General features: G+C 38.3%; 2 protein-coding genes across 3 annotated transcripts; both read right to left on the bottom strand.

The window, feature by feature from the left end:
• Nucleotides 1-510: 510 nt before the first annotated feature.
• LOC112185742 (probable LRR receptor-like serine/threonine-protein kinase At3g47570) lies at nucleotides 511-5,150 on the bottom strand. The gene is made up of 7 exons (XM_040513877.1): nucleotides 3,950-5,150; nucleotides 3,358-3,843; nucleotides 2,720-2,924; nucleotides 2,133-2,200; nucleotides 1,264-1,527; nucleotides 1,093-1,166; nucleotides 511-732 (listed from the first exon to the last, which is right to left on the bottom strand). The coding sequence occupies exons 1-2, from the start codon at nucleotides 4,596-4,598 to the stop codon at nucleotides 3,452-3,454; spliced, it is 1,041 nt and encodes a 346-aa protein (XP_040369811.1). The 5' UTR covers nucleotides 4,599-5,150; the 3' UTR covers nucleotides 511-732; nucleotides 1,093-1,166; nucleotides 1,264-1,527; nucleotides 2,133-2,200; nucleotides 2,720-2,924; nucleotides 3,358-3,451.
• On the bottom strand, nucleotides 5,035-17,975 carry LOC121048942 (LRR receptor-like serine/threonine-protein kinase EFR). Of its 2 annotated transcripts, XM_040513869.1 has the most exons (7): nucleotides 17,324-17,975; nucleotides 16,257-16,328; nucleotides 15,010-15,052; nucleotides 14,695-14,872; nucleotides 14,453-14,524; nucleotides 13,970-13,996; nucleotides 5,035-5,940 (listed from the first exon to the last, which is right to left on the bottom strand). In XM_040513869.1, the coding sequence occupies exons 5-7, from the start codon at nucleotides 14,490-14,492 to the stop codon at nucleotides 5,069-5,071; spliced, it is 939 nt and encodes a 312-aa protein (XP_040369803.1). In that variant the 5' UTR covers nucleotides 14,493-14,524; nucleotides 14,695-14,872; nucleotides 15,010-15,052; nucleotides 16,257-16,328; nucleotides 17,324-17,975; the 3' UTR covers nucleotides 5,035-5,068. The 2 variants fall into 2 exon arrangements, with proteins under 2 accessions (XP_040369803.1, XP_040369802.1); XM_040513868.1 differs by lacking the exons at nucleotides 13,970-13,996; nucleotides 14,695-14,872; nucleotides 15,010-15,052.
• Nucleotides 17,976-26,653: the final 8,678 nt, after the last annotated feature.

Genomic DNA, 26,653 nt, shown 5'->3' on the forward strand with positions numbered 1-26,653 from the left:
TTGTCCAACTCCCCAGTACTCAGAACAAAACAAGAAGTTTTAGCATACTCAAGAATTTCATGCATAAGATTCACAGAGCCAACTATTTCATTGTTATATCATGATTCCCTCTCATCAATGGTTTCTGGTATCTACTGTCCCTTGTTCTGCATTACAGAAGAAATTGCAATCGTCCCGCTATCGAGAAAGTTGCAATTTCAGTTTTCCATTGAAAGCTGTCACTGAGATTATCAGATGAGGAGCTTAAACTAGCTAGACATTCTGGTGCTTCCTAAACAAGCTTAATTCATATGTGAAACATGATGATAAAGAATATGCTACATTACGTGATTAAATTGCTGAGGTAACACAACAACGGCATATAACAGTACAATGATCGGAGTACAACATACCGACACCTCATAAATTCTACGCTAGCTTGCAATGCACACCAATGATTGAACTGATCATCCAGCATCAGATTTAGTTCAATTGAGATAAACTCTCTGGCGGCTGCACAGAGCATGTGATTTTAGCTTTTCCAAAATTCTCATCAATTGGTTGCGATTTCCAATATGAGCTCCGAAGAGAGGAAGACTAGTACTTTTGTGGTTGCGATTTCCTCCAAAACAAACCACACTACAATGCTAATAACAATCAGGATGCTAATCACAATTTATCCAATTGCTTAACACCTTTTTCGGTGTCAGTTAAACTATAAATTAATCTTTTGCGAGTGTTGTAGACCTTCACCTGCAAATCAGAAGATAGAAAATGTTTCACCTCTTTTTTGTCAAAGACATCAAAAAAGTAACCCCAACAACTCTTTTTGTGGTACCAACTGAACTGGCACATGATTAATTAAGGAATATATGCTGCTTGCTCTTGCAGCTCACTATTCAAAATAATTTTCCGAGTGCTAGTCACCTTTAGTTATTCATGACAAGTAAGAATGTAAACAGAAGCAGAGTGAAGTGCTATAATATGGTTTTATAATGAAAGAGATACATGATTTCATGGTGTATATTTATGCAAGTAGAACTCCATAACTAAAGATCAATCCATGCTATTTATATGGAACTGAGAGGTGCTGACATATAAATACGGGCTTACCAGCGAATCTGTTAGAGCTCTTCAGCACCTCTTCCTCAGTCATGAACCTCATGAGGTCCTCCTCCTCAATGGACCTACTCAAATGAAGGCAAATATATGTCAAAGGATCAAAACTGAAAAGGTGACCAGAATATCATTAGATACACACGTTATTAAGGTAGCATTTCTCACTTGGAACCAAGCAGAGAAACATTAAGGAAAATGTGGTAGGCAGCAGCAGTTGCTTCCATCTCACTGGCAATCTCCTTGCTATTCTGTTCACCCCCTTAATCGTCCAACTCAGTACAGGAGAAGGTGGACATCCATGCAGACCTAGGAACCGCATCCACCAATACCTCCATGGTCCTAGCTGAAACCTCTTCTATCTTCATTTTCAGAAGCTTTCCCATATCAATATATTATTTCTCCTCTCCAGCTTTAGCCTTCTTTGGCCTCCTGAAACTCATTAATTACCCATCCATCTCAATCTCAATCAGCAAAGATACAGCAAAGAGTCAAAAGACACAGGAAAGAGGATATTGGTCAAGTCTTACATGTAGGGTATCAGGAAGCAATAATAGACAAAAGATAAACCAGTTTTGCAAAGAAGACGAAAAAAGCCAGATTAACATGCCAGAAGTGACACATCAATTTCAGAAATGGATTACATAATAGGGTTGGATGAAATGGAAAACCAGAGATAGGGTGTGTTTGGTATGGCTGTGCTTTTCAGAAAAGCTGGCTTCTGCTTATTTCTGAGAAAAAGTAGCTGAAAAGCAAAGCAGCTGAGTGTTTGGTAAACTAGCTTTTTTTAAGTACTGTCAGTGGCAAAAAGCAGTGCAAAGTGTTTGGTAAACTCAAACTGGCTTGTGCTTTTTGTTTGTGGAATGACCAAATTGGACATGAGAGATTATTTTGCCTTGATTATTTGGTAATACAATGTTCATCAAATGCTTTTGTTATTATTTTTAATATTTATTATGTCCTTATTCATTTGTCAACTTTCAATACCAGAGTAGCATATTGAGGTTATTATTTTTAATCTTTATTATTTTTAATACCAGAGTAGCATATTGAGGTTGATGATGCCTGCTGTTCAGAGCCATTTGCAATATGAAGGTTTCACCGGCTGTTATATATGACCAACTATTGAGAGACTCAAACTTGGATATCAATTGAGAAATAACTACGGTACTAATAAAAAACCTTAAAATCAACACTGGAAAAACCTATCAAAATTTGAATGACTAAATATTAAGTATGTCGACTCAAAGAAATTGAATAACAAAGCAAAAGTTACCTTATGACGAAACAGGGAAGTGGGTAAATACTGGAAAAGAGAGAAAATAGCTAATTCCACTACAGATTCAGTCAGGACCATCAAAAGCACACAAAAGGAAAAGAAAACTGACCAACCTAGTCCAACAGCAATAGAAAAGTGATTCGAATTTCAGAAGTGGGATTATCTTATAAAACAAGGACAAAGAATGTTGAAGCTAAGCTAGCTAGCTAGGACTCAATTGCAGCAAGCACCTAGAAACAATTCAAAGGTACAGGCATGTAAGCACTTTTAAATTTACTACTAGAATTAAATTTAGAAGCACAGACAGTAAAAGAAGCAACATTAGAAGCTCTTTCTGGTACGTACCATTGGTCTAGCAAAGGATATTCACAAGTTTTGCAACCGGCAAGTACTGGAGCTTAGAGCAACGAATCAGTGTCATGTTTTTAAGAGACAACAGGTGTCAGACAACTAAATGAGACTACTTCTTCACACACTGAAGCCGATTATCAAGCATCTCTGAGATGTGAGGCTTTCTAGAACACACTTCATTCGATTTGCAATCAGTCTTCTGCAATATAGAATACCAAGCAATTTTAAATTTAAGGCAATCCTGCATGCAGAAATGACTCCAATTCTGAACAATTTCTTATAGACATGATTTGAAGAGATGAGAGAAGGATGTGCATCGGCCCTTGAAGTGAACTCAGTTTTGTACATATATACGTTTTCATCTCATTCAACTTAAGTGCATGCAGTCCTCCACCAGGAAAAAAAATTATCAAAATTAGTGCATCGACAATCTTCTGAAACTTCAAAGGATTCAAGATAGTTTTATACTGTACCATGATGAGTACTTTGAGAACTTAAAGATAGAAAAAATTGAGAAAATAGTGGTGCTTTAGTTGTTTTAAGCAGCTAGCCTCAAAGCAGAAAAACACAGAAACTACAAAACTGCAAGGAGCTAGATAGAAGTTATTTTTGAATGCAGAGGAGTAACTTACCAACCAAACATGAGTCAGAACCATACTATCATACAATTACATAATTAGGTACATAATCAAATGGCAAGCCAAGATATATCGACACATTAAAGGGTTACCAAACAGGACGACAGTTCAACACCACACCTCCTACTGCAGTTTGCTTTGAAAACTTGATCTTGATTGTTTTAAGCATGGCTACAGCCTCTTGCATGTTTATCCTCTCTTCCGGTGATTCTGCTGAACAAGCAACAGCTAATCTCATAATAGATGATAAGCACTCCCTCTTGCTCACGAACTCATGATCCTCCTCGGTTCCAAGTAAAGTAGCATCCACAACATCAACTATCGCATTTGCAACTAGGTGATTTGCAACCCATTGACTTAATCTCATTTCCCCAATGAAGATCTCATCAGTTGGTTTCCTTCTTGTAAATGTTTCCATCACTACAATACCGAAGCTATACACATCCCCTCTTCTGGTCACTATTCCTTCCATTCCATACTCTGCGTATATAAGATTGATTTAAAAACTGGAAGAAAAAAAATTACAAAAACTTTCATAACTAAGGACCATATAGAGAATTGAAAGATTACTAAAAGAGCACAACACCTGGAGCAATATACCCAATTGTGGCCAGGGTCATGGTTTGAGTCATAGAATCTCCTCCACCCAAGAGTTTTGCAATACCAAAATCAGCAACATGTGCAACCATATCATCATCTAGTAAGATGTTGCTCGGCTTCAAATCGCAATGGACAATAGGTACTTCATAATCATGGTGAAGGTACTCCAATGCCGATGCAACATCTATCATTATATCCAACCTCTGCACTAAGTCCAAAAAAGAATTCTGATAATGCAACCACTTCTCAAGGCTCCCATTAGGCATGTAATTCAATACAAGACCTTTGAAATCAATTTGACAACAACAACTGATGACTTTGATAAGATTTCTGTGACGAACATTACTTAGCATTTCACATTCAACCTCAAAACTTGCAAATGCCCCTTCTAAATCCAAATTGAAAACCTTTATTGCAACATCTGTCTCATCTGGAAATGTTCCTTTATATACTGAGCCAAAACCCCCAGTACCAAGTAAGTTGCTTTCATTGAATCCATCTGTTGCATGTAGGAGCTCTAGGTATGAAACTCTTCTCCAGAAAACTTGAGGTGTCAAGATAGTATGCGCTGCAGCTGTTGCATTCTTTTTTCTGCGTAACATCAACATCCAAAATATGGAGGCCACTAGAAGCATTGCTGACAAGATCCCCGGAATAACATACTTCAAGATAGATATGCTAGTTTTTCTTTTGCATGGTGGAACTTGAAATTGGGATCCAGCACAGAGTCCATGGTTTGAAACAAATGATTTAGCAGAGAAGTTTTTGAAAGGACGGCCGCTTGGAATTTCTCCTTGGAGTCTGTTGAAAGACAAATTCAGATGCTTGAGATATAAGAGTGCTTCTAGAGACTTTGGAATCACTCCAGTGAAACTATTTCGAGATAAATCCAATCCTTCTAAGCTTAAACAATCTGCAAAGGAACTAGGAATAGGGCCTTCTAGATTGTTATGTGCTAAGGAGAGATTGACCAAGCTCAATAAACTTCCAATGCTACTTGGTACACTACCAGATAATTGGTTGTATGATACATTTATGTATGTAGCAACTTTCAAATTACCAACAGCACCTGATAGAGGTCCAATTAGAGAATTGGATGACAAGTCTAGTTGCAAGATATCTGTAAGTCCCCACAAGTAGATGGGATTGTGGAATTCAACAAATTGGACTTTAAGAATAGTTTTCTTAGAGATGCTGTTAGATTACCCAAGCAGGAAGGTACAGAACCAGAGAGTTGATTCCCACCCAACTTCAAATGAAATAAGTTTTCTAGTTGACAAAGCTCATCTGGAATGTGTCCTTGCAATGTGTTATCACTCATATCCCAACCTTGAAGATTATGTAGTCTTCCCATTGAGCTTGGAATTGGCCTGCTCAATTGATTGTCTCCCAGGCTTAAAAGTATCAAGCTACTCAAATTCCCAATATCACTGGGGATGTTACCTCTGAATCTGCAATTTCTTAAATAAAGATATTGAAGTGGTGCAGAGAAATTACCGAAGGGAATCGAAAGCTCGGCATTGAATGGATTGCTTCGGAAGTCTAAATCCCTCAAATTTCTAAGATTTGGCAGACAAGACAAAATATTAACTACTGGAGTAGAGGTATCAATGGTCAAATTATTCTCGAACAATGAGAGCCATTCAAGGTTTGTCAAGAGGCACAGAGTGGTTGGAATAAATCCAGAAAAAGAGTTACCTCCTCCCAAGTCTAGAATCTGAAGTTCATAAGCATTGGAGATGGATTTGGGGATTACTCCACTGAGGTGATTCCATGCTGCATAAAACTCTTCTAGATTTGGAAGCCCAAGGCCTATGTCAGCTGGGAGGCTGCCTGAGAGCTGATTGAAGCCGAGATCTAATAGTGCTATTGTGGAGATATTGAAGATTGAGGATGGGATATGGCCATTTAGATTATTTTGACCGAGCCCCAATTTCTCTAAATTTGGAAGATAACCAATCTCATATGGTATAGGACCTGCAACAGTTATATCAAGGGTTAACTACAAAGCACTATCAGACAACAAATTTTTTGACAACAAAGTCCACAACTTTTTCCACTATACAATGAAGGACACACACTATTCTCCTTTTACCTCTTTGTTCTTTTCACAGTATCAGCCTATAGTTTTACTTTTCCAAACTAAACACAGTATCAGTCTAAGGACTAGCCTTCAACATGCCACAATTTCACCTAACGACTTCCTGTCTAAGCGGCTACTACCAGGGCGGAATCACTGCTGCCTTAGTATGATAAGGGTCAGTTTTTATAGCAAAACAGAAAGACTGCTACTGCTTACTGACTGCTACTGTTACCAAAACATAAATGCAAAAACAGTAAAGTATATATATATATATATATATATATATATATATATATATATATATATTTTTTTTTTTTTTTGTGACAGGGTACTGGGCACAAACTGAATTTATTTATTCAAACATAAATACAGATATAGAACCCAGAGCCTCACTCTTGGGCAAACAGCTAGAAGCTGTTTAGCTACTCATAACTGATTTAGAAATACTTACTTGTAATAGAAAGCACACTTCATAGACTGACTGCTACTGCTTCTTAACTATGAGATTTTTCGAGTATAGAACTAATGTTCCTCTCTTTTCGAATGCCTTCTAAGAGAAGCTAAAGCTCCTTATATAGGGAGCGGAACTCAAATTACAATTCAAAACAACAAAAGGTGCAGCACGACTCCGTGATTTCCTGCTTTCCTTAGTGCTCCTGCTGGTGGAGGTCGGACGGGGAAAAGCAGATTCTCTTGGGTGAAATGTTTTTTTCACCTGCTTTTTGAAAAGCAAAAGATGCTTTTGGAAAAAGTCCAAAAGAACTTTCGGTGTTTTCTACACCTGCTGCTTCACATGTTCTCGTCGGTTTCTGAATTGTGACCAAGGACAAACGAGTCGTAGTCTTCCTGGGCCATCCTTGCTGTTGTTGCATTGTCTTCGACATCTGTATCCACATACATCTTGTAGTGGTTGTCTGTTTCCAGCTTTTCCACCCATCGTAAGCATGCCAGTGTCGAATCTATCTCCTTTATGGTAAGAGATAGGAATAAGTCACTGCTGACTACGTCAGGATGATCGTAAGCAGTGATAATAATTTTTTCTCCTGCTGCCAGGAAGGTATTGTGAACGTCTTCAGAGATGATCTTTTTAATATATTATAGAGTCATGGCCTTCATCCACGGGATGCTTGAGTTAGGTTGGCCATTGTACCCTACACAGGCTGGTTGAAGATACTTCATTTGAATAATTCTTACATAATGATAAGGAGGAATATATTCAACTTCACCGTTTGCCTTCTGGATCCATTCTGGAGGAGTGGATCTGAACTTCAGTCGAAGCATACAATCATTTTTTCTTATATTTTTGACTGTGTTGACAATGATAGGCGGCAAACCCTTCAGATCATCATTTGTTTTAGTCCACAAATTATGGACAAAACCATTTTCAACAAGCCAGAGCTTGTGTTCTTGAGGATGCTCACTCTGAACATTAACCAGGTATCTTCCAACATAAGGACCTGAAACAATAAAGAGAGTTGGAGGAACCAGGTCTTCTGGATTATGTCTTCCTATCAGGCTATGGAATTCATGCCAGTCTGATTCATTAAGTGCCATAACAGGAACCCTAGCACTTTCTGGACTTTCGAGGAAGAGAATTTTTTCTTTTCTTACAGCACTCTGCTGTATATGACTTTCTTCAAATTGTGGTCTGGCATTCTCATATAGTTCTTCAACTAGTGCAAAGTGTGCTGGGAACATTAGACCACTGCTTCTTTCTTGAAAGGCAAATAAGAGATTATCCAAGATTGCCTTCTGGTGATAAGCTAGTCTCCTGCTAGTTCTGAACACAGGAGTATCAAAAGTTCTTAATTCATAATTAAAAACATTTATGACTCCAGTTGGAGTTGGTCTGCTTTTTGGCAAAGCAGCAGCCATCAACGGTCTTGATGAGCCTTTACCGTCTGCCGTTTGAGACGGGCTAGCCAATCCTTTACCCTGGGATTGATCAGTTGAGGCTAGACCTTTAGGACTTAGCAGAAACCTTTTAAGAACCTTTTCTTTGGTTTCCATAGGATCTTCTTGAGGTTCATGTTCTTTCCCAGTTCTTCTGTTTCTGGGATTACGACCTTCGTCGTCTTCTTTCTGGCTGAACATTGCCATTTCTCTGGTTAATGCGTCTGGAAGATAATTCTTGTTTCCTGCAATTAATTCAACATTATAATCATATTGGTTAAGAAATAATTGCCAGTTTGCTAATCTTCCTCTATCAGCAGCTTTATCAAGTTTGAAATTTTTGAAATTCTTTACTCTGGCACAATCGGTGCGGACAGTAAAGGGTTTTCCAAGAAAAGCTGGAGAATTTAAAATTGTTTTCTTGACAGCCAAAATTTCTTTTTTCCCTGTGGGATAATTTAGTTCTGCAGGGCTGAACTTGCCGCTACAAAATTTGCAAATCGTTTCGATGTTAGTTTCAGGCGTTTTTGCAAGGACTACACTGGACCAGTAATTATCACTCGCATCTGTTTGGAGGATAATTTCATCATTCTCTTCTGGTTGTTGCAGAGGAGGGAGGTTTTTGCAGAGATTTTTTATCTGCTTCACGATCTTTTCATCATCTTCTGTGAAGTTCCATTTTCTTTTGGAACTCGTCTTAGGAGATAACATTGCTGTTAATCCTGAGATTTTAGGGATGAAATCTCTCCCATAGTTTATGACACCAAGGAATCTTTCTAGACTCTTAGCATCAGGAATTCTGTCTGGAAACTTCCAGATCTTTTCAAGAATATGGGGTTGGAGCTTTATGACTCCATTCTTGATGTTTATTCCTAGGAAATCAACTTCATCGAGGATAAAGAAGATTTTCTTTTCTCCTAGGATAATTCCATGCTGAACTATCAGCTTTACTACCTCATGGAGGTGTTTCATGTGTTCTTCTCTGTTTTTGGAGAAGACCAGGATGTCATCTATGTAGACTACACAGAACTCTGCCACATGCTTGAAGATGTTGTCCATCTTTCTTTGGAAGATTGAGGGAGCTTGCTTTAGACCAAAAGGCATTACCAGCCACTCGTAATGACCTTGTGGTGTTCCAAATGCAGTGAGAGGTATACTCTCAGGATGCATCTTGACCTGCCAGAAACCCGACTTTGCATCGAATTTCGAAAAGACTTTGGCTCCTCTGAACTGGTTGATCAGTACTCTTACTTGAGCGATTTGATAGCCGTCTTTGACAGTCTTTTTATTGACATCTCTGTAGTCAATTACCATTCTAGCTTTTCCTCGTAGAGTTTCTGCATGATTTCTCACGTAGAATGCTGGAGCATGATGAGGGCTAGTGGACGGTTGGATTAATCTCTTTTTTAGGAGATCTTCAATATCTTTTCTGAATTCCTTTTGATCTTCCTCTTTGTACTGAGGAATAGCTTTGACATGGCAGATAGCGTTCATGTCATGCAATCTCAATTCACAGACCACTGGGTCTTTTTCCCAAAACTTCTGAGGATTTGTATCCACATTTTGTTCAAGTAGTTTCTTGATTTTTTCAAGAGTGGGAGTTTGCTGAGACTCAAGCTTGTTCTGAAAGTGCTTGAGGTTGTGCTCATGGATGAAACTAGCTTCTTCTTCTTCACCAGTTTCTTCTTCTTCTTCTTTAGAAGATTCTTCAACAAGCAATTCTTCTTGTTGTTTGATTTGGAGTATGGTTTTAAATTTGGGTTTGTAGGGGGTAAGATCACCACTATTCTGTTGCGATCTCTGATACTGAGTAGTAAAACCAGGACCTACCACACTTTTTGCTTGTGTGAGTCGGTCTACCCAGAACACCCGTTCTCCTTTTCTGAAGCCTATCACTTCTTCATCCTGAATGAATTGTTGTTGGAGAATAAAATCATTTCCCAACAAGAAATCAGATCCTTGGCCTTCAGATTGCCAAACATTCTGGATGATAAATGTTCCTCCACCAATGGTGATATGAACATTTTTTGCTACCTTTTTCATGGTGAGATGGCTTCCATCAAATGTAACACCAATAGCAGATTTTTTCTTATCTTCTTTCCAGAGTTCTTCTGAAATTGCAAATCTCTTTGCAACAGTAAAGCCTGATCCATTATCTACAAAGGCATGTAGATGATATTTTCTGTGATCAGGGAATTTCAGTCCGATCTCTATGTAGTTGCTGTACCTACTAGTAGAGACGACTTTTGACTGATGAAGCTCATTTTCCTGAGCTTGTTCCTTTGGAACGAATGGTTAACATTCTTCTGGAACATTTTCTTGCGTGGGTGATTTATCAAAACTAGAGGGTTTTGTATCATCCCAGTCTGTAGGAATTATCTTGTTGATCTCTGGATCATTGAACCATGACGGAGGGTCATATCTGACTTTATAATCATACTTGCCAGATGGTTGGCCAAGTAGATCCCATGTGTTGGTAACCTCCTGTCGTTCTAAGAGATGAACAGTTTTTGGTGGTTTCACCAGTTCTACCTTTTCTGGTATTTCAACCAGTTCAATATCTTCATCGATGTTTTCTTCACCGATGATTTCTTCCTTTCTTTCTGAGGAAGATGGAGGAGAAGGTTCCATAATTTTTTGGAGTAGAGTTTCTACCTCTTTTTCTTCTTCTTTCTCTTTTTGTTCAGAGAAATATTCTTCATATTCTTGTTCAACCAATTGGCTGACAAGGCCATTCTTGGTTTTTCTTCTGGCTTCAGCTATGAAGCATTCTTTGTGATACGTCTTTTTTGACTCTTCACAAAACATAGGGAGACCATTCTTTTCGTGACAAAAGCAGTAGTCACAAACGAATGTACCAGGGTTCACCTGATAAGAAGACATGAAAGATTTTGTCTTGCTTTCTTCCCAATTTTTGATTTTCAAAACATTCATTTGTCTGGATTCGAAGTACTCTACTTCAGAATCTATCTCAGACTTTCCTGATGAAGTTTCTTCTTCTTCAGACCAGGCAGAATAAACTGACCTGTTGTCATCTTTATCATCAGAATAGGCTATTTCATAGCCTTTCATGTTTGCTACCTTTCAAAGAGAGCTTTCGTAGATCTTTTACCCTTTTCTGGGCATTCATTGGCATAGTGCCCTTCAGCTTTACACAACCAACATCTGCAAGCTTTCTTGCTAGGTTGTTTATGCTGATGAGTATTCTTCTTTTTCTTGAAAAATTTCTTTTTAGGATCTTCATCTTTCTGTTTCTTGTAATTGGAACTTTTCTTGAATTTCCAATTCTTCTTTTGATTACTCTTTTTGAATTTTTTAGAGTAATATTTTTCTTTTCTTTTTCTGTGGAACTTGGACTCATGACATCCCCAGTTTGTGGGCATATCCAATATTCCATAGCAGAAATTTTCAACTCCTCTGAGTTGCTTCTTAGCCATCTTAGCTCTAAGATTGGCTTTGCATTGCTCCTTCAGTAATTGCCGGATTCTGTCGGCAATTCCTCCAACTGAAAATCTTTCAATTGGTTTTTCAGCTATGCTTTCTCTCACAGCTGTTCTCCATGGTTCAGGGAGTTTTCTGTGCAACAGATTAACTAGATCAGTATTCTCTAGTTCACCAATTGTACAGTAGTATTCCTGAAACTCATTCAGGTATTCTTCGAAATATCTCATGTCACAAATTTTGAGAGCATAGATATTCGACTTTGCCGTTTCTTTGGCTTTTTCACTCAAATTTGAGAGATCTCCACAGAACTGATCGTACAGGGGTACTGCAAAATCATACGGAGACTTTGAAGTCTTGATTTCTTCCAGCCACTCTTTTCCTCTGGCTGTTTCCTTGAAAGAGAAGTAATACTTTTTTGCTACCCCGGTGAGAGTAGTTTCAAAGTACATCTAAAGATCAGAAGCTTCAAATTTTCCAAGGGTAAGAGCAGAGGCCATCATTAGGCTGTCTACCCATTGGTCAAGAGTTTTTCTCTTGTCAAGAGCTTTATCCAGATCTAGCCAAATTCCGTAGTTGGAAATTGGTACTCTGGGTATCTTGTCCTCTGGGACAAATCTTTGAGAATTTCTTTCTCCATTTCTGCCCGTAGGGGCCTTATGTATAGGGAGTTTGACTTTTCCCTTTTCTCGAACGATGGAAGTCTTGGAGCTCTCTCCTTCTTCCATTTCAATATCTTGATATGGAAAAACTTTTCTTGTTTTTCTGATTTTGAATTCTTTCATTTATTCGATTAGTTTTTCTAATCGTTCAGGATTTTCACAATTCTCAGCTTCTTCATAAAGATCATAGAGCCTCTCAGCTCTGAGCATATGGACTGGTCTGTTTAGATCAGCTTCCAGATCTTCTTCTGATATTGGCTCTTCAATAGTGGGTTTTGTACCACTGACACTAGCTTCTCTAGTGCTGTAGCTTCTTCTCAGAAGACTGCCGTTTATCCTGAGGTTCTCAGGACAGACATCACTTTTCCTGTGATTGTCGAAGTTGAGGCTGATTTCTCTAGTTCTTCTACTCTCGTAGATTTTTGCTTTTGCTCTTTCCAGTTTTTTTTTTTTTGACAGGATAATTTCCATTCAAGAGGAAATATTACTTCATTCCAAGTAACTTTATGGATCTGCTGTGAATGGTTCTTTTGATTGGTGAGGAATCCAGTAGTAAGACCTGGGATATTTGTTATCCTTGTCTTAGGGGCTACTGTGGTACTCATCAATTTATAGTATATTCTATATACTATTGCAAGTTCCTGCATATCTTCTTTCATTGAGATGCCATCTGTCTTGACTCTCAGTCTGAGACAGTGAGCTGCATCTTTCAAGCTGGTGGTGAAGTTGGGGAAGCAGTTGAAATATGCTACTTGGTCGCATAGGGATGCTTCGAGTGTTCCCAACAGACTAGCTTGGAAGTCTGTTAACCTGTTGTCCTGTAGAACACATAGGACTGAACAGTTTATACCTTCACGAGCAAGCAAGTTTATGCCTACTTGGACTGCTCCAATATGCATAAATTGATATTTTTTTTCTTGTGCTTTGGCAACTTCTGCTGGAGTGATCAGTAGAAGATCAGTCTCTCCACCTGCCGTTTCTGGGGTTGTAATCTCCAGTAATTTGAAATAATGGCTATCCAGTAAATCAAATTTTCCTCTTTTGTAGATCTGTTTAAAATCTAACTTTGGGATTGAGGAATTTTTTACTTCTTGTTCAATCTCATTGAACTCAAATTCTTCAGCATTTAGGAGTTGTACTCCTTTCTATTTTCCAAAGATGCTTAACATCTTCATTTCTCTTTTTTTCCGGGTTTTCATACCGGATACTAGTAGAACTAGTTGAAGGATCCAGAAAAATCATGTTTGGAACAGGATTCTTGTCTGGCCTTTCTAATGGTTTGAATCCATTAGCTTTCTTTTTTACTATAGGCACTTTCTTGTCCTTCAGTATATTTTTCATAGAATCCAGCGTTTTTTGCTGTTCATTGATTTTTCTACTGACGACTGACAGCTTTTCTTCTTCCGTTTTTGGAAGTTCCTTGATATAATCCAGTTTGTTTTCCAGTCTTTCTAACTGGTGGATTATGGTTGGTAATTTTTCTAGATGAGTTTGGCATCTAGATATTTCTAGTAACAGCTTCTGATATTTCTCATCAGAAGATTTCAGTAGAGAATTTATTCTTTCTAATAACAATTCTGACATTGTCCCCATTAAGGAGGGGTTCTCCTTTGAGCTATTTTTACAAGCTCTGATACCAGTGATTTGCGGATCTAACCAATGCTCAAATAATCCAGAGATTTTTGTTCTATTTCTAGAACATATAAAAGATTATCAATATCTTCCTCTAGTTTATAGATTCTGGTTTGGAGTCTATAAATGATATCCCAGTAGTTGGGAGTATTTCTGTTGAGATTTTCTCTAAAGAGTTTCAGTTTTCTCAACTTTTCTCTTTCTGTTTTTAATTCTTTGCTAGTATTTTTACAAATAGCAAGTAACTCTAGTCTGTCAACAATCGAGATTATGAATAGTGAAAATAACTGTTTACCTTCGAGTATGGAGGATGGATTTGTACCTGCAATATGTTTAAACAAACAAATTCAAAAACATGGGCCCACTACGCTCCGTCAATTTTCTTTTTACTGAAAGGAAGGATAAAAACTTGAAGAGAAAGTGAAACTAGCTAAAGACAAAATTTCCTTAGATGTAAGAAAACAAAAGCTGAGGAGTTTTTTGTGTTTTGGACTTCTACTAGGAGGGTTTTTGTAGTTTGCTATTATATCAACACTCTGACATTATTCCATATACTAGAAAATTTTTATTTTTTATTTTATTTTATGTTTATTTCTTGCTTCTTTTTTTTTTGACGATACTTGCTTTTCTTTTTCTGAACATGGAAAGTGAGGAGAGAGATAAAATTGAGAGAAAAAAAAATAGGGGAGAAGAGAAAATAAATAGTTATAAAATTCAATTAGGAAATTAGTAACATTGCTTTATAAATTTTAATCAACAAAATTGATGGAAGTCATACCTTCAAAATTATTACTACTAAGGCCGATCTCCTTCAACATTGTTAGATTCCCAATTTCTCTGGATATTCTACCTGTTAATAACTATTTATTAGATATCGATCTCCTTACCTTAACAAGCTAGGGTGTCAATCATATATAATTGAGAAAACTTCTAATCATTACCACACATTGGTTACTTGGGAGCAAATCATGATATATAAGAACAAAATAAGATGATTATTAAAAATACAGGGCCGCTCACCTGCGGGACATGAATTAAGAGACAAAACGAGACAAAAAGCTGACAGCCGTTCGATTTTAAATGAATTGATCCTACGGATACAACGTCAAATCATTTAAAATCCAATTTATCTTTATCTTCCTCCCTCGTCTCAAACCATCATATAAATGCAGTTATTGATCGGAATTGGAGAGAATTTCTGCAAATGAAGAAGGCAAAACTTGTTTCTTGAGAATCTTCCACGAGTAAAACCTTACTGAAAAACTCATGAACAAAATCTAACAACACAAACAACATGAGATTGGATTTTTCTTTTGATCTGAGAGAGTTGAATACCTTTGAATAAAATTTTGGTTAGCATCATTAAATCCTTCCCTCACTGAAAGACAATAAAAAGAATTAATTGACATCTTCTTCTCCACATGTACTCATCTTATTTCCACCAAACAAGAGATTCATTGGATTGTGATCCTATGGACATCGCCCATATGATTGAGAAGAGATTCAAATCACCAGATCTGCTATATTTTGATATGATATTTTCTTATGCGGTTCAAATACTGGGTTTAGATAAGAAGCTTTAAATCTTCATGAGGCTCTAATGAGTTTTAGAGCAAGTGAGCTGTAAGCAGAGAGGGGATGAAGATAAAGATGAGGGAGGAAGAAGATAAAAAGATAAAGAGTGGCCAAAGAGACGAGATTGAGGGTAATGAGTAAAAGAAAATTGGGTTTTAAATGATTTGATGTTGTATCCGTAGGATCAATTCATTTAAAATCAAACGGCTGCCAGCATTTTGTCCCGTTTTGTCCCTTAATTCGTATCCCACAGGTGAGCCGTCCTGATTAAAAATATGTAACTGACTTTACGAATATCTGTCAAATAATTCGAGCTAATATCAATCTTTTTTATCAGGGTTAAGTGATGAATATTAATGGGTAAATTCAATTAGGAAATTAGTAACGTTGCTTTATAAATTTTGTCAAATGTAGAATGATTACTACAGTACACAAATGTAAAAAGGGTACAAATGTGTCTAAATCATTAAAGCTAGGGACAGTATATCAAAATATGAAATAATCATCATCTTTTGAATTGATTTGCTGAACCAGTTTATAAAAATATTAAGTGATTAAATATATGCAATTGATATTATGAATACCTGTCAACCAGTTAAGCTCCAAGTTTAAAGAAAGAAGTTGTTTGCATTGCCCAAATATGGAAGGAATTGGACCATTAAACTGATTGGCACCCAAATACAACGCTTGAATATTCAGAAGATTTTGACAAATATTGTCATGAATTCTACCATTCAAATTGTTACCATAGAAAGTTACAATAGTCAAAGATGACATGTTGAAGATAGTCATAGGGATAGGCCCTTTTAAGGCATTATGTTGCACATACAATTTTTCCAGATGATTCAAAGTGCCGATCTCATTTGGAATTTCTGAAAAATGAATACACATTCCAGCTAATATAAGATATATGATATACTTCGTGCTATTCAACAAGAATAAAGAAAATTTAAATATGGGACATGCACGATAACTAATTATCCATTTAAATCAACAAAACATCATACCTTCAAAATTATTACTATCAAGGTAGATCTTCTTCAACATTGTTAGGTTTCCGATTTCTCTGGGAATTCTACCTGTTAATAACTATTAATCAGATTTTGATCTCCTTACCTTAACAAGCAAGGTGTCAAGCATATTTAATTGAGAAAACTTATGATCATTACAGCACATTAGTTACTTGAGAATAAATCATGATCTATAAGAAGAAAATAAAATGATTCACGCTATGTGTCTCTAGCGCCTTGCTATGTGTACGTATTTAAATGTGTAATGATTAGGTCTATTTCTATGTACCACTGTGGGTACTACCACTATCTTCTTGTCTGTCTATCGATGGCAGTGGAAGGGTATGTAACGGCCTTATCTAGCTTGTGATGAATATAATGATACCCAATTTGGGTTTGAATTAAAAAAAAAAAAAAAGATTATTGAATATATGACATTATGAATACCTATCAAATAGTTCAAACTAAGATCAGTCGTTTTTATTTGGGGTAAGTGACCAATATTAATGAGTATACTATATAATAAAAAAGAGTTGTTTACGTTGCCACCATTTAGATGGAAGTGGACTATCAAGCTGGTTGTAAGAAAAATCCAACTTTTGAATGCTAGGAAGATGTTGACATGCATTTATTGTCCGGAAGACTTCTAGTCAAGTTTCTTTCATATAGACTCAAAATAATCAAAGAAGACATGTTGAAGACAACCACATGAATAGATCATTTTAAGGCAATGAGGTTCATTGACAACTTCTCTAGTTGATCTAGAGCACCAATCTCATTTGGTATTTCTTAAAAATTAAACAATTATACATTATAGTTGATCGTCTGCATATGTACAGTGACTATCTCTTTAACTAATTCAAAAAAACCAATTTGTGACATACCTATGAACTTTTTACCATAAAGATATATCTCCTACAATGTTGTGAGGTTTTCAATTTCTCTTACTAAGCAATAATTATTAATTAGAAATAAGGGTATCTTATACCTTAACATGCTAGCTATGGTGTTAATAGATTAGGGTTTTAGATAATTTGTTGGTAGGTACATTAGTTTGTACGTACCTGAGAGTTGGTTATCACTCAAATCTATTTTTTGCAGAGCAGGTAAGTTGAAGATTGTAGCTGGTACGGAACCTGAAAATTGATTACCAAACAAATTGAATACTTGAAGTTTGAATAAGGACCCAAACCATGATGGAATGACTCCCGTGAACTTGTTGTTTCCCAAGCTGATAAACTTCAACCGACACAAGCGATCCAATTCCTGAGGCAATATACCATGGAAACTGTTATTGCTGAAGTCCATATTAACAAGAAATGGTAAGTTTCCTAATTCCGGAGGAATGGTGCCTGTGAGACCAAAGTAAGAGAGGTTCAAGTCTGCAACTCGATGATGGCGTGCACCACAAGTGACCCCAACCCAGTTGCAAATAGGAGTAGAGGTTGACCAGTTGGTGAAGATCATGTTTTGAGGGTCACTGGTAATACGGGCTTTGAGGGCAAGAAGAGCAGACCGGTCTGTGGTGATGTTAAGCTTGGTTTGTGCCGCCATAGTTAAGTAGCTAGCCACCGTATAACATATTAAGTATTCAAGAAAGAACCAAGTAACTCTCTCCATTGTTTGAATAATGGATATGCAAAGTGTATGGAATTGTTCACTGAGGAGAGTTACAAGAGGAACTAGCTGGAGATAGTTCAATATATATGCACACGCTACTAATTCATAGAGGTTATAGGTCTCCACTTAATTTTCAATCACACATGCAAACTCACAGCACGTCCAAAGACTTGACTAGTACACAAACAAATATGATTGACAAGGAAATATGTGGACCAAAATGTTAATGGATGGATTAATCAATCCTTGAGAAGATTGACAAGGAAATGTGTGGATCAAACTGTTAAGGGATGGAATCGTCAATCCAACAGAAGGTCTATAGTAGCTAAACATTTTTGGAGAGAGTGGTGGAAATGCGTGAAAGACAAGCTCAAAGTCTTGAACAACAAATGGACCCATCAAAGTAGACTTGAGAGCTCTCCTTTGTCCATCAATTGCAGAGAAGACTCTCCTTAGATGGCCATGTTTTCAGGATTTTAGCTCTCCATTTAACAAAATAAAATAAGATAAAAGGGTGATTCTAATTGGACCTCTAAATTTGATATTTGGACCTCACCTACTTATTAAACATCCAATTCATTTTTTTGAATACTTAAAACGCTAAGTACACCTCCTTAATTTTACCAAAACACCCTTGAACAATTAAATTTGTATCCTAAACCATTTGTTTTTTTTTCTTTAATCTTTATCAATTCAACCACGAAGAGCCTACATTTTTGGAGTTCTTACGGTGGCGAATTTGAAAGTGATTCTTAGAGGAACTGAACAAGTAGACAGTTTTAAAGATCTTTTTGCTAAATCCATATCATAGTTTTGTTTTGTTTGTTTTGCAATATGAATGGTTCTTAAAAAAACTTTTGGTTCTTAAATAATATATATATATATATATATATAACGAGCCGTTCGAGAGCGGATGTCCGCAACCCAGAAAAAGTGCGAACGTCGCTCCTCTGGCCTCGATCGAGCGTCGACGGCGCGGCGCGGCTTGCCGAATGGACTGCGGGGGTCTATGAAGTCGATCTGCGGTCGGGTGGAGTTGCCTGCGACCATTCTGCAGTTTTGCACAGAACCTGCAGTTGCAGGTGAGGTGGTTGCCCAGAAACCAGCAACCCTGACCTCCTCCGACCGCGATCGCTGCCCAGAAGAGGTCTGGGACGCCTCCGGCCAGCCCAGCGCCGCCATCGCAGCCTGGAACCGCTTGCTGCGTCGACGTCCGCTTGTGATCGGGATATATATATATATAGTCTTCATCTTATCGATGTTTTCAAATTAATTCACCTAACCGTCTTGTTTTCTAATCCACAAGTATGCAAGGCTTTGGACAAAAGCTGATGTTTTAAACAACTAGAAGAGCGTGCTAGGTACGCTTTCCGCACTAGACTGCAACTCTATAGCCAATCATTTCCATGAGATCTTAATGCTTCAAATATGTTGACACTATATGTGTTGTTGATAGGATAACGTTCTATACCTTGATTGCATGTTTGATAAGCTTAGCTATTGTGTGTTCACCTAGACTAAGTACTTAGGGAAACAATAATAAGGGACATGATCTGCTCCGACTTGTTTCTTGGTTGGTTTATGTTCACAACTTAGTAATTGAAATTAGGTCAACTTAACATTGTTTGAAAGTAATTGGGGGTGGATTTCCAAGTCTCTAACATGTTCTCCATCATATTTTCTCAAAACCAAAAATCAAAATCGTTTTCCTTATGTGTTCTCTTTTATTTTTGTTAAAAACCAAAAACCTCAAATCTGTTTCAACTTAGGATTGCAACGCACCTTTCTATCCCCTTCTGTTTCCTACCATCTTTTTCTTTGTTTTCTACTATTTGACGTTTTTCTTTAGATTAGTAATGTTATTTGTTTTGTGTGTTAGTTTAGTTTTGTTATTTGTTTTCTTTTGTGTGATTAATTTGATACCATTAATCTCTAGCATCGAATGATCCTTACTTACTCTATATTGCTAACGACTACATTTTATAGGGTTAAGTTGAACGCTTGATTTTAGCGTATCAACTATGCTTCCACTTAAATTGTTATGTGATAATTGTAATAAAAATTGTTTACATTACGACCATTTGGATGGAAGCAGACCGTCAAGTTTGTTATAAGAATAATCCAACTTTTGAATGCTCAGAATGTTGACATGCATGTAGTGTTCATAAGTCTTCCGGTCAAGTTGTTTTCATATAGACTCAAAAATAATCGAAGAAGACATTTTGAAGACAACCATAGGAATTCATAGTCCTTTTTAAGGCAATGAAGTTCACTGACAACTTCTCCAGTTGATCTAATAAAGCGCCAATCTCATTTTGTATTTCTTAAAACTTAACAATTATATACTATAGTTGATCATCTGCACACAAGATGTCTGATTGAAGTTTCAAGTGTAGGGCATATGCACAATTATTATCTCTTTAACTAATTCAACCAAATGATTTGTAACATACCTATAAAATTGTTAGCATCAAGGTATATCTCCTAAACGTTGTTAGGTTTCCAATTTCTCTTGCTATGCAATAATCATTAATTTGAAATAAGCATATCTTATACCTTAACATGCTAGCTATGGTGTTAATAGATTAGGGTTTTAGATAATTTGTTGGTATGTACGTTAGTTTGTACGTACCTGACAGTGAGTGATAACTCAGATTAAATATTTGCAGAGCAGATAAGTTGAAGATGGTAGCTGGTATGGAACCTGCAAATTGATTACCAAACAACCAGAATCCTTGAAGTTTGGACAAAGACCCAAACCATGACTGTATCACTCCCATAAACTTGTTGTATCCCAAGTTAATAAACTTCAAGCGGCGCAGGCGAGCCAATTCGTGAGGCAAGGTACCTTGATAACTATTATTTTGGATGTCAGATCAATAAGCAATGATAAGTTGCCTAGCTCAGGAAGAATGGTGCCCGAGAGACCAAAGTAAGAGAGGTTCAACTCTGCAACTCGATGATGGTGTGCACCACAAATGACGAGAATCCAGTTGCAAATAGGGGTGGTGGTTGACCAATTGGTAAAGATCATGTTTTGAGGGTCACTGGTAATATGGGATTTTAGAGCAAGAAGAGTAGACCGGTCTGTGGTGATGTTAAGGTTGGTTTGTGCTGCCATAGTTAAGCAGCTAGCCGCCTCACAATAGATCAAGTATACCAGGAAGAACCAAGTACCTCTATCCATTGTTTGAATAATAGATATGCAAAGTGTGTGGAATTGTTCACTAAGGAGAGTTACAAGAGAAACTGGCTGGAGATAGTTTAATATATATGCACATGCTACTAATTCAGAGAGGTTTCTTACTTTTCTATCAACATATGCAAACTCACAGCACGTCCAAAGACTTGATTAGTTATAGATAAGAGTGGATAGGATTGGATTGAGAAGGTTCATAATGGCTAGACGTCGTTGGAGAATGTAATGGAATTGACAAGCTCAAAGATTTGAACAACAAATGGAACCCTTTAAGTAGGACTTCAGTGCTCTCCTTTGTCGATCGCACTAAAAAAAAAAACTAAGCTTCAACCACGATTAGAATTTGTGTGCATTCCCAATAGGCACACTTTTTCGTGATCCACTTATAACAAATCAAGTTAACCCTAAGAATAGTTTGTTGGAATGCCTGATCCACATCACCACATGTTCATTATGCATATAGCGGACAAGTAGATAAACCCACAATCTTCAATAGACAACAAAAACTACATAAGTCCAAGCAATATAGACGTAGACATGCAATAGAAACTACATATAAGTACTCCAAGTAAAAATCTATATATTATCAAACGTTGTGTAAAAACATAGAATGATAAATTATTGTACCCAACTAGTTTGGAGTACATTCCTGCTGTGTAACTTTGCTTCAAGATGATAGAGGCTTATTCACCAATTTGATAGCCACATACATTGATCATCAGACTTGCTCAACTTTGTCAACTAAAATAACAAGAAATGCCTATTTTGTAAATGGCAAAGGTCCTCACCGACCTACTGTATAGTTTGAAACTTCGAAAAACATTCTGGAAATATCTTGTCCTAGTATGACTTGGAGTATCCACAGACAAACTATTTGGTCCTTTCCGAGGCATATTGAGGATGTCATAGTTGAAGATGTCAAAAATAGCCAAACAATTATTATAGAACAATAACAATTCAAAACAATTCCTTACGGAAGTGGAGCAAACTTGACTACCAGCATCAATAAGTTTCAATTAATGTTTAGAAATTATGGTGGAAATCATTTTATTGCTGCTTATAGGAATCTTGGTTCTATTAACATTTTAGTTGCAGAAGCTACTGCTTTGAGGGAAGGTCTTTGTACAGCTTTTCTTCAAATAGTCTCTCATTTCATTGTAGAAGGAGATTCAAAGCTTATCATTGATAGAATATTGGGTAGAACATCTACTCCCTAGCGAATTCCCATCCTAATTAGAGATATCAAGCGATTGGCTTCTCAACTCTATTATATAATTGTTTCTGGTGGCTTTCTTCGGGTACCTCACACAGAATGCTATACCGCCTGGGGTACCGATCCAACTCCTATATCCTAAATCAAGAACACAGCGTTAGACTCCTCTCCGATGTCTGAGTGAGTAATATATATATATATATATACACGGATCAGACAATTAGTGGATAAAGGAGTTATTACCCGTAAAAGGTAGTTGTGCTAATGCCTTTATACTCAAGCATGGGAAAGGAGTCTCCCCTATCTTCGATGTGGGACAGAGGTTGTTCTTCTGATGCCATATCAGCTCTCTTGTTGTGTAATTAGATGGGTTGTGCTGGCCTTGCCCCGGGCCCTGGGTGCCCGGGGTGACATCCCACATGAGCCCCGCCATGGTGGGTCGTGAACCAGGCCCATGGCATAGTACTTGGGAGTACCGATGGGCCCCAACCAATAGTGCCAAACCTAGTGAAGACTTCCCTATTATGTACAAGTCCCTCAAGTTCCCGTTCAAGATGTTTCTTGGGTGGGGACTTAATATTTTTAGTTACAAGGTTTGGCACTAGTGTGCCTGTTGGGAGTCCCCCAAGTTCCCGTGCAAGAGATGTCTTGAGCGGGTTACGCTGTAGGTAGCTAATCTACAGTGCTCCCAATTTAACCTATAAAGGTTAAAGAAAACCTCCGGGTACCGTTGGAGGGTTTGAGCCTTTGATACCCGATGGGGTAGAATGAGGACTTGAGCCTCTGATACCCAATGGGGTAGAATGAGGACTTGAGCCTCTGATACCATGAAGGGTAGAATGAGGGACTTGAGCCTCTGATACTCGATAGGATAGAATGAGGACTTGAGCCTCTGGTACCCGGAAGGGGTAGAATGAGGACTTAAGCCTCTGATACCCTATGGGGTAGAATGAGGACTTGAGCCTCTGGTACCCGGAAGGGGTAGAATGAGGACTTGAGCCTCTGATACCCAATGGGGTAGAATGAGGACTTGAGCCTCTGGTACCCAGAAGGGTAGAATGCGAACTTGAGCCTCTGATACCCGGAAGGGTTGGTGGTGCATGCCAGCCACGTAGGGCAGACTGGGTTGTGCAATAAATGTTCGTCCCATGAACTGACTGTTTCGAGGCGTGGGACACGTGTAGTGATCCTGTGGTTGAGGGCCTTTCGTCTTCAATGGCCGTGATGCTTTGGAGATTGAATTTAAGAGGGAAACTGATTGTTTCCCTTCACTTTAGCGAAAACTCTCTTTGAAAACCCTGAAGATTTGCAGCAAGGAAAAGGAAGAGCTAAGGGAGAAGTATTGTGCCTACTTGCGAAGTGATCGATCGATCGTCTGTTGAAGAAAGTTTAGATCTCTCTTGCCCTGTTTGTATGATTTCGTTTTGTTATGTCATTTCTGTTTCTGCCATGGATGCTTTCTGTTGTGCGTTTGGTTTTTTGTGCATTGTTTGCGTGTGTAAAAAAAAAAAAAAACAGGAATAATGCTAGTGTAGGTTGCCTATAGCTAGAATCTAGAGAAAACTGGGCTTTTCCTAGGGTTTTCTGTTGATTTTAGATTTATGGGTTTGTTCGATTTTCTGGGTTCTGAAAGTAGGGAGTGATCCGCGCTTTCACCAAGTCCTAGATCTACGACTTAGGCTAACCCTTGTGTTTCTGATTCCAGATATCAAATTTTGAGGTACAGGTTGACATAGTTCTAGGATGGAATCAGAAACCAAGGCCTGGGATGCGGGATCATCGTATCAGTCTTTTACAAGGCAAGCGGAAGTGGATATCGACCGGTACTTGGCTCAAAGTAGTACCCGTGTGGAATTAGCGGAAAATACCGGATCCTCGACTGGGGTATTCTCGGAGAGTAGCGAGGGGACCGACGGAGGTGAGAGCGAGGATGGATCTGCAGAGGCACAAGTAGTCACGGTGCCTATTCCTGAGGGCATACCTAAGTCTAGGTATACGCTGGTGGACGGGACTGTGTGCGACGAGCCCGGCAGTAGTATGACCATGAAGGAGATCAATATGATGAGGTCGAAGTGGGGAATACTGATCGAGGTAGACCTTAGGTCGCTGAAAGCTGGGGAGATGGCTGTGAACCCTCATCGGGGGTAGGTGGCACTGCACGAGAACCAGTTCAACCAAGGGCTATCGCTACCTTTGCCCCGATGCCTACAGTATCTCCTGCGGATGTTGAACCTGTCACTGAGGCAGCTGACCTAGAATGCTTGGAGACAAATTTTGAGTATGATGGCCATATGGGACTTGTGCCTGCAAGGGTGGCCCACCATCAATGAATTCCGAGCAGTGTACCGGGTCCTATACTCAAGGAAAAAATCCTGTCAAGGGATCGTGACTTTTGCCTCCCGGGACTACGAGAGCCCCTAGTCACCGATATACCCACCTCTCAGAGTAAGAGGTGGAGGAATAAGGTGTTTCTTGCTGGAGGACGTTGGCAGATTAAGAATAAGAAATGGAACCTAACGGGTACGTTTCAGGCCATCGGGGACCAGTCTTACTCGTTATCCGAGGTTGAGAGAAAACGGATAGCCCGGTATACGCTGTATGGGTTGAAGAAGAAAGAAGTTCCTATAGGTTCATCCGGTACTCCATACTAAGTAGGCTAGGCATAGGGAGACTCCCCGGTGATGCCGATTTCTTATAAACATATACTCATATTTGTATTATTATATATATATATATATATATTTTTTTTTGGATTGACTATTTATATTGTCTGCAGTGAAAGTGTTGAAGAGGAAACCCCGGAAGGGTAAGGAAGACGACAAGATGAACGATAACGCACTGATGGACATGCTTATGAACCAAGGAGAAGATGCCCTGCACATTGATGTCTATCTCTCGTCAAAGGCTACGGGCTGCTTACTTGACGAACTTCTCCTTGAGATTGATGAATATGGGTACTGTCATCCTGATCCTAAGGCCCCCGTTACCCAGAGCGACCAGCTTCTTGCCGGGGACATTGTCACTGTTGCTGATACCGGAAGAGGAAAGGCGCTGGTGTCTGGCTCTATATCCTCTCTTTCTTCCGGGTCAAATGGGAGTGAGGAAGGTTTGCTACCTGGCGAGAAGAAGAGGCACCATAGGCATCCCCATCGGAGAGGGAACAAGGAGGACGTCACCTACACTGGTAGGGACGTTAAGGGGGCGGAGCCCAAGAGGCAAAAGAGAAATCCTCCGGGACCGGAAGCGTCGCCATCGCTTGGGCTCTTGTCTCCTGCCATTCCAATAGTCTCGAAGAAACCCATCAAGCAATTGCTGAGCGAGTACGGGGTTGCTGATAAAAAGTTCATGCACTCTGTGCTCGCCGATTTGAAGGATATAGATCTCGATCGGGTACGGGCAAAGGACAATACCCCATAAGAGAATCGTCGCCTCGCTCGGGAATCAATGATGCAGATATTTGATTTGTGTGCTAAAATGCAACTTACGCGCAATAAGGGCACGGTCATCAAAGAAGTGGGAAATATTTAGACCCGAAATTATCGTACCACGGGGATTGAAAAGCTAACTTCAATCCTTGGTTATGCCGATTACTAAGTCACTAACAATTAACAAAGAACCTAGAAAAATAGCACCAAACTATTTACATGCCCGGCTCGGAACAACCAAGCCTAAAATTGGTCAAGAGAACCACAAATAAATGCGGAAACCCACAACCAAGTGGTATTGACAATGAAAGTGGTTTATGAAATTTGATTTTGATTGCGAAAAATAAAATTGACAATTGAAAATTAATATTGCAACTAAAGATAAAGATAATAGAAACTTATCAAGAAATGAAAATTAGGTCACTAGGGTATCCTTCTAGCCAAATTTAATGCACAAATATATTCCGACAATAGTCATTCAATTCATAGTGGCATCAAAAACCGTACCCAAGGCTTTTCAAGGCTCATGGGTCAATAGATTCCTTAAAAGATATTCCTACTCCGGATCAAGGGTCGTAGAAACTCAATTGGGACAATCTAGAGCCTTGTTAGGGCCTCTAGTTGCACCAAAAGGCGAAGAGTCCTAGAATCAAGGTTCCAAAGTTAGCCAATACGGCAATCGAAATTGGTATTGTAGCTAACCATGTTCTAAACAAGTATCCTAGCCATAAATTAGAGAAATGATTAGATCCCCTAATTTTTCTAGACATGCTCATCTACACATTCAAGAGTTAATCAAGCTCCTAAGCATGTATCTAAGCCAAATATTATAGAATAGAACATATGCCAAACACGAAATTGAAAACCATTAAATCAAAACATATTTATTACATTAAATCCATGCTAGGGCTCAAACCCTAGCTTCCTAAATAGACTA

Source organism: Rosa chinensis, chromosome 2 (assembly GCF_002994745.2).
Source record: "Rosa chinensis cultivar Old Blush chromosome 2, RchiOBHm-V2, whole genome shotgun sequence".
NCBI classification, from domain to species: domain Eukaryota; kingdom Viridiplantae; phylum Streptophyta; class Magnoliopsida; order Rosales; family Rosaceae; genus Rosa; species Rosa chinensis.

Bases quoted from the DNA above. Each gene is read 5' to 3' on its own strand.
- LOC112185742 (XM_040513877.1), bottom strand. From the start codon at position 4,598: ATGCTTCTAGTGGCCTCCATATTTTGGATGTTGATGTTACGCAGAAAA. The intron at 3,844-3,949 runs GTGTTGTGCTCT...TTATATACGCAG, and splicing joins AATTGGGTATATTGCTCCAG to AGTATGGAATGGAAGGAATA.
- LOC121048942 (XM_040513868.1), bottom strand. From the start codon at position 17,879: ATGGAGAGAGTTACTTGGTTCTTTCTTGAATACTTAATATGTTATACG. The intron at 16,329-17,323 runs GTACGTACAAAC...AGTTATTAACAG, and splicing joins GAGTGATAACCAACTCTCAG to GTAGAATTCCCAGAGAAATC. The intron at 14,525-16,256 runs GTATGATGTTTT...AGTTATTAACAG, and splicing joins TGATAGTAATAATTTTGAAG to GTAGAATATCCAGAGAAATT.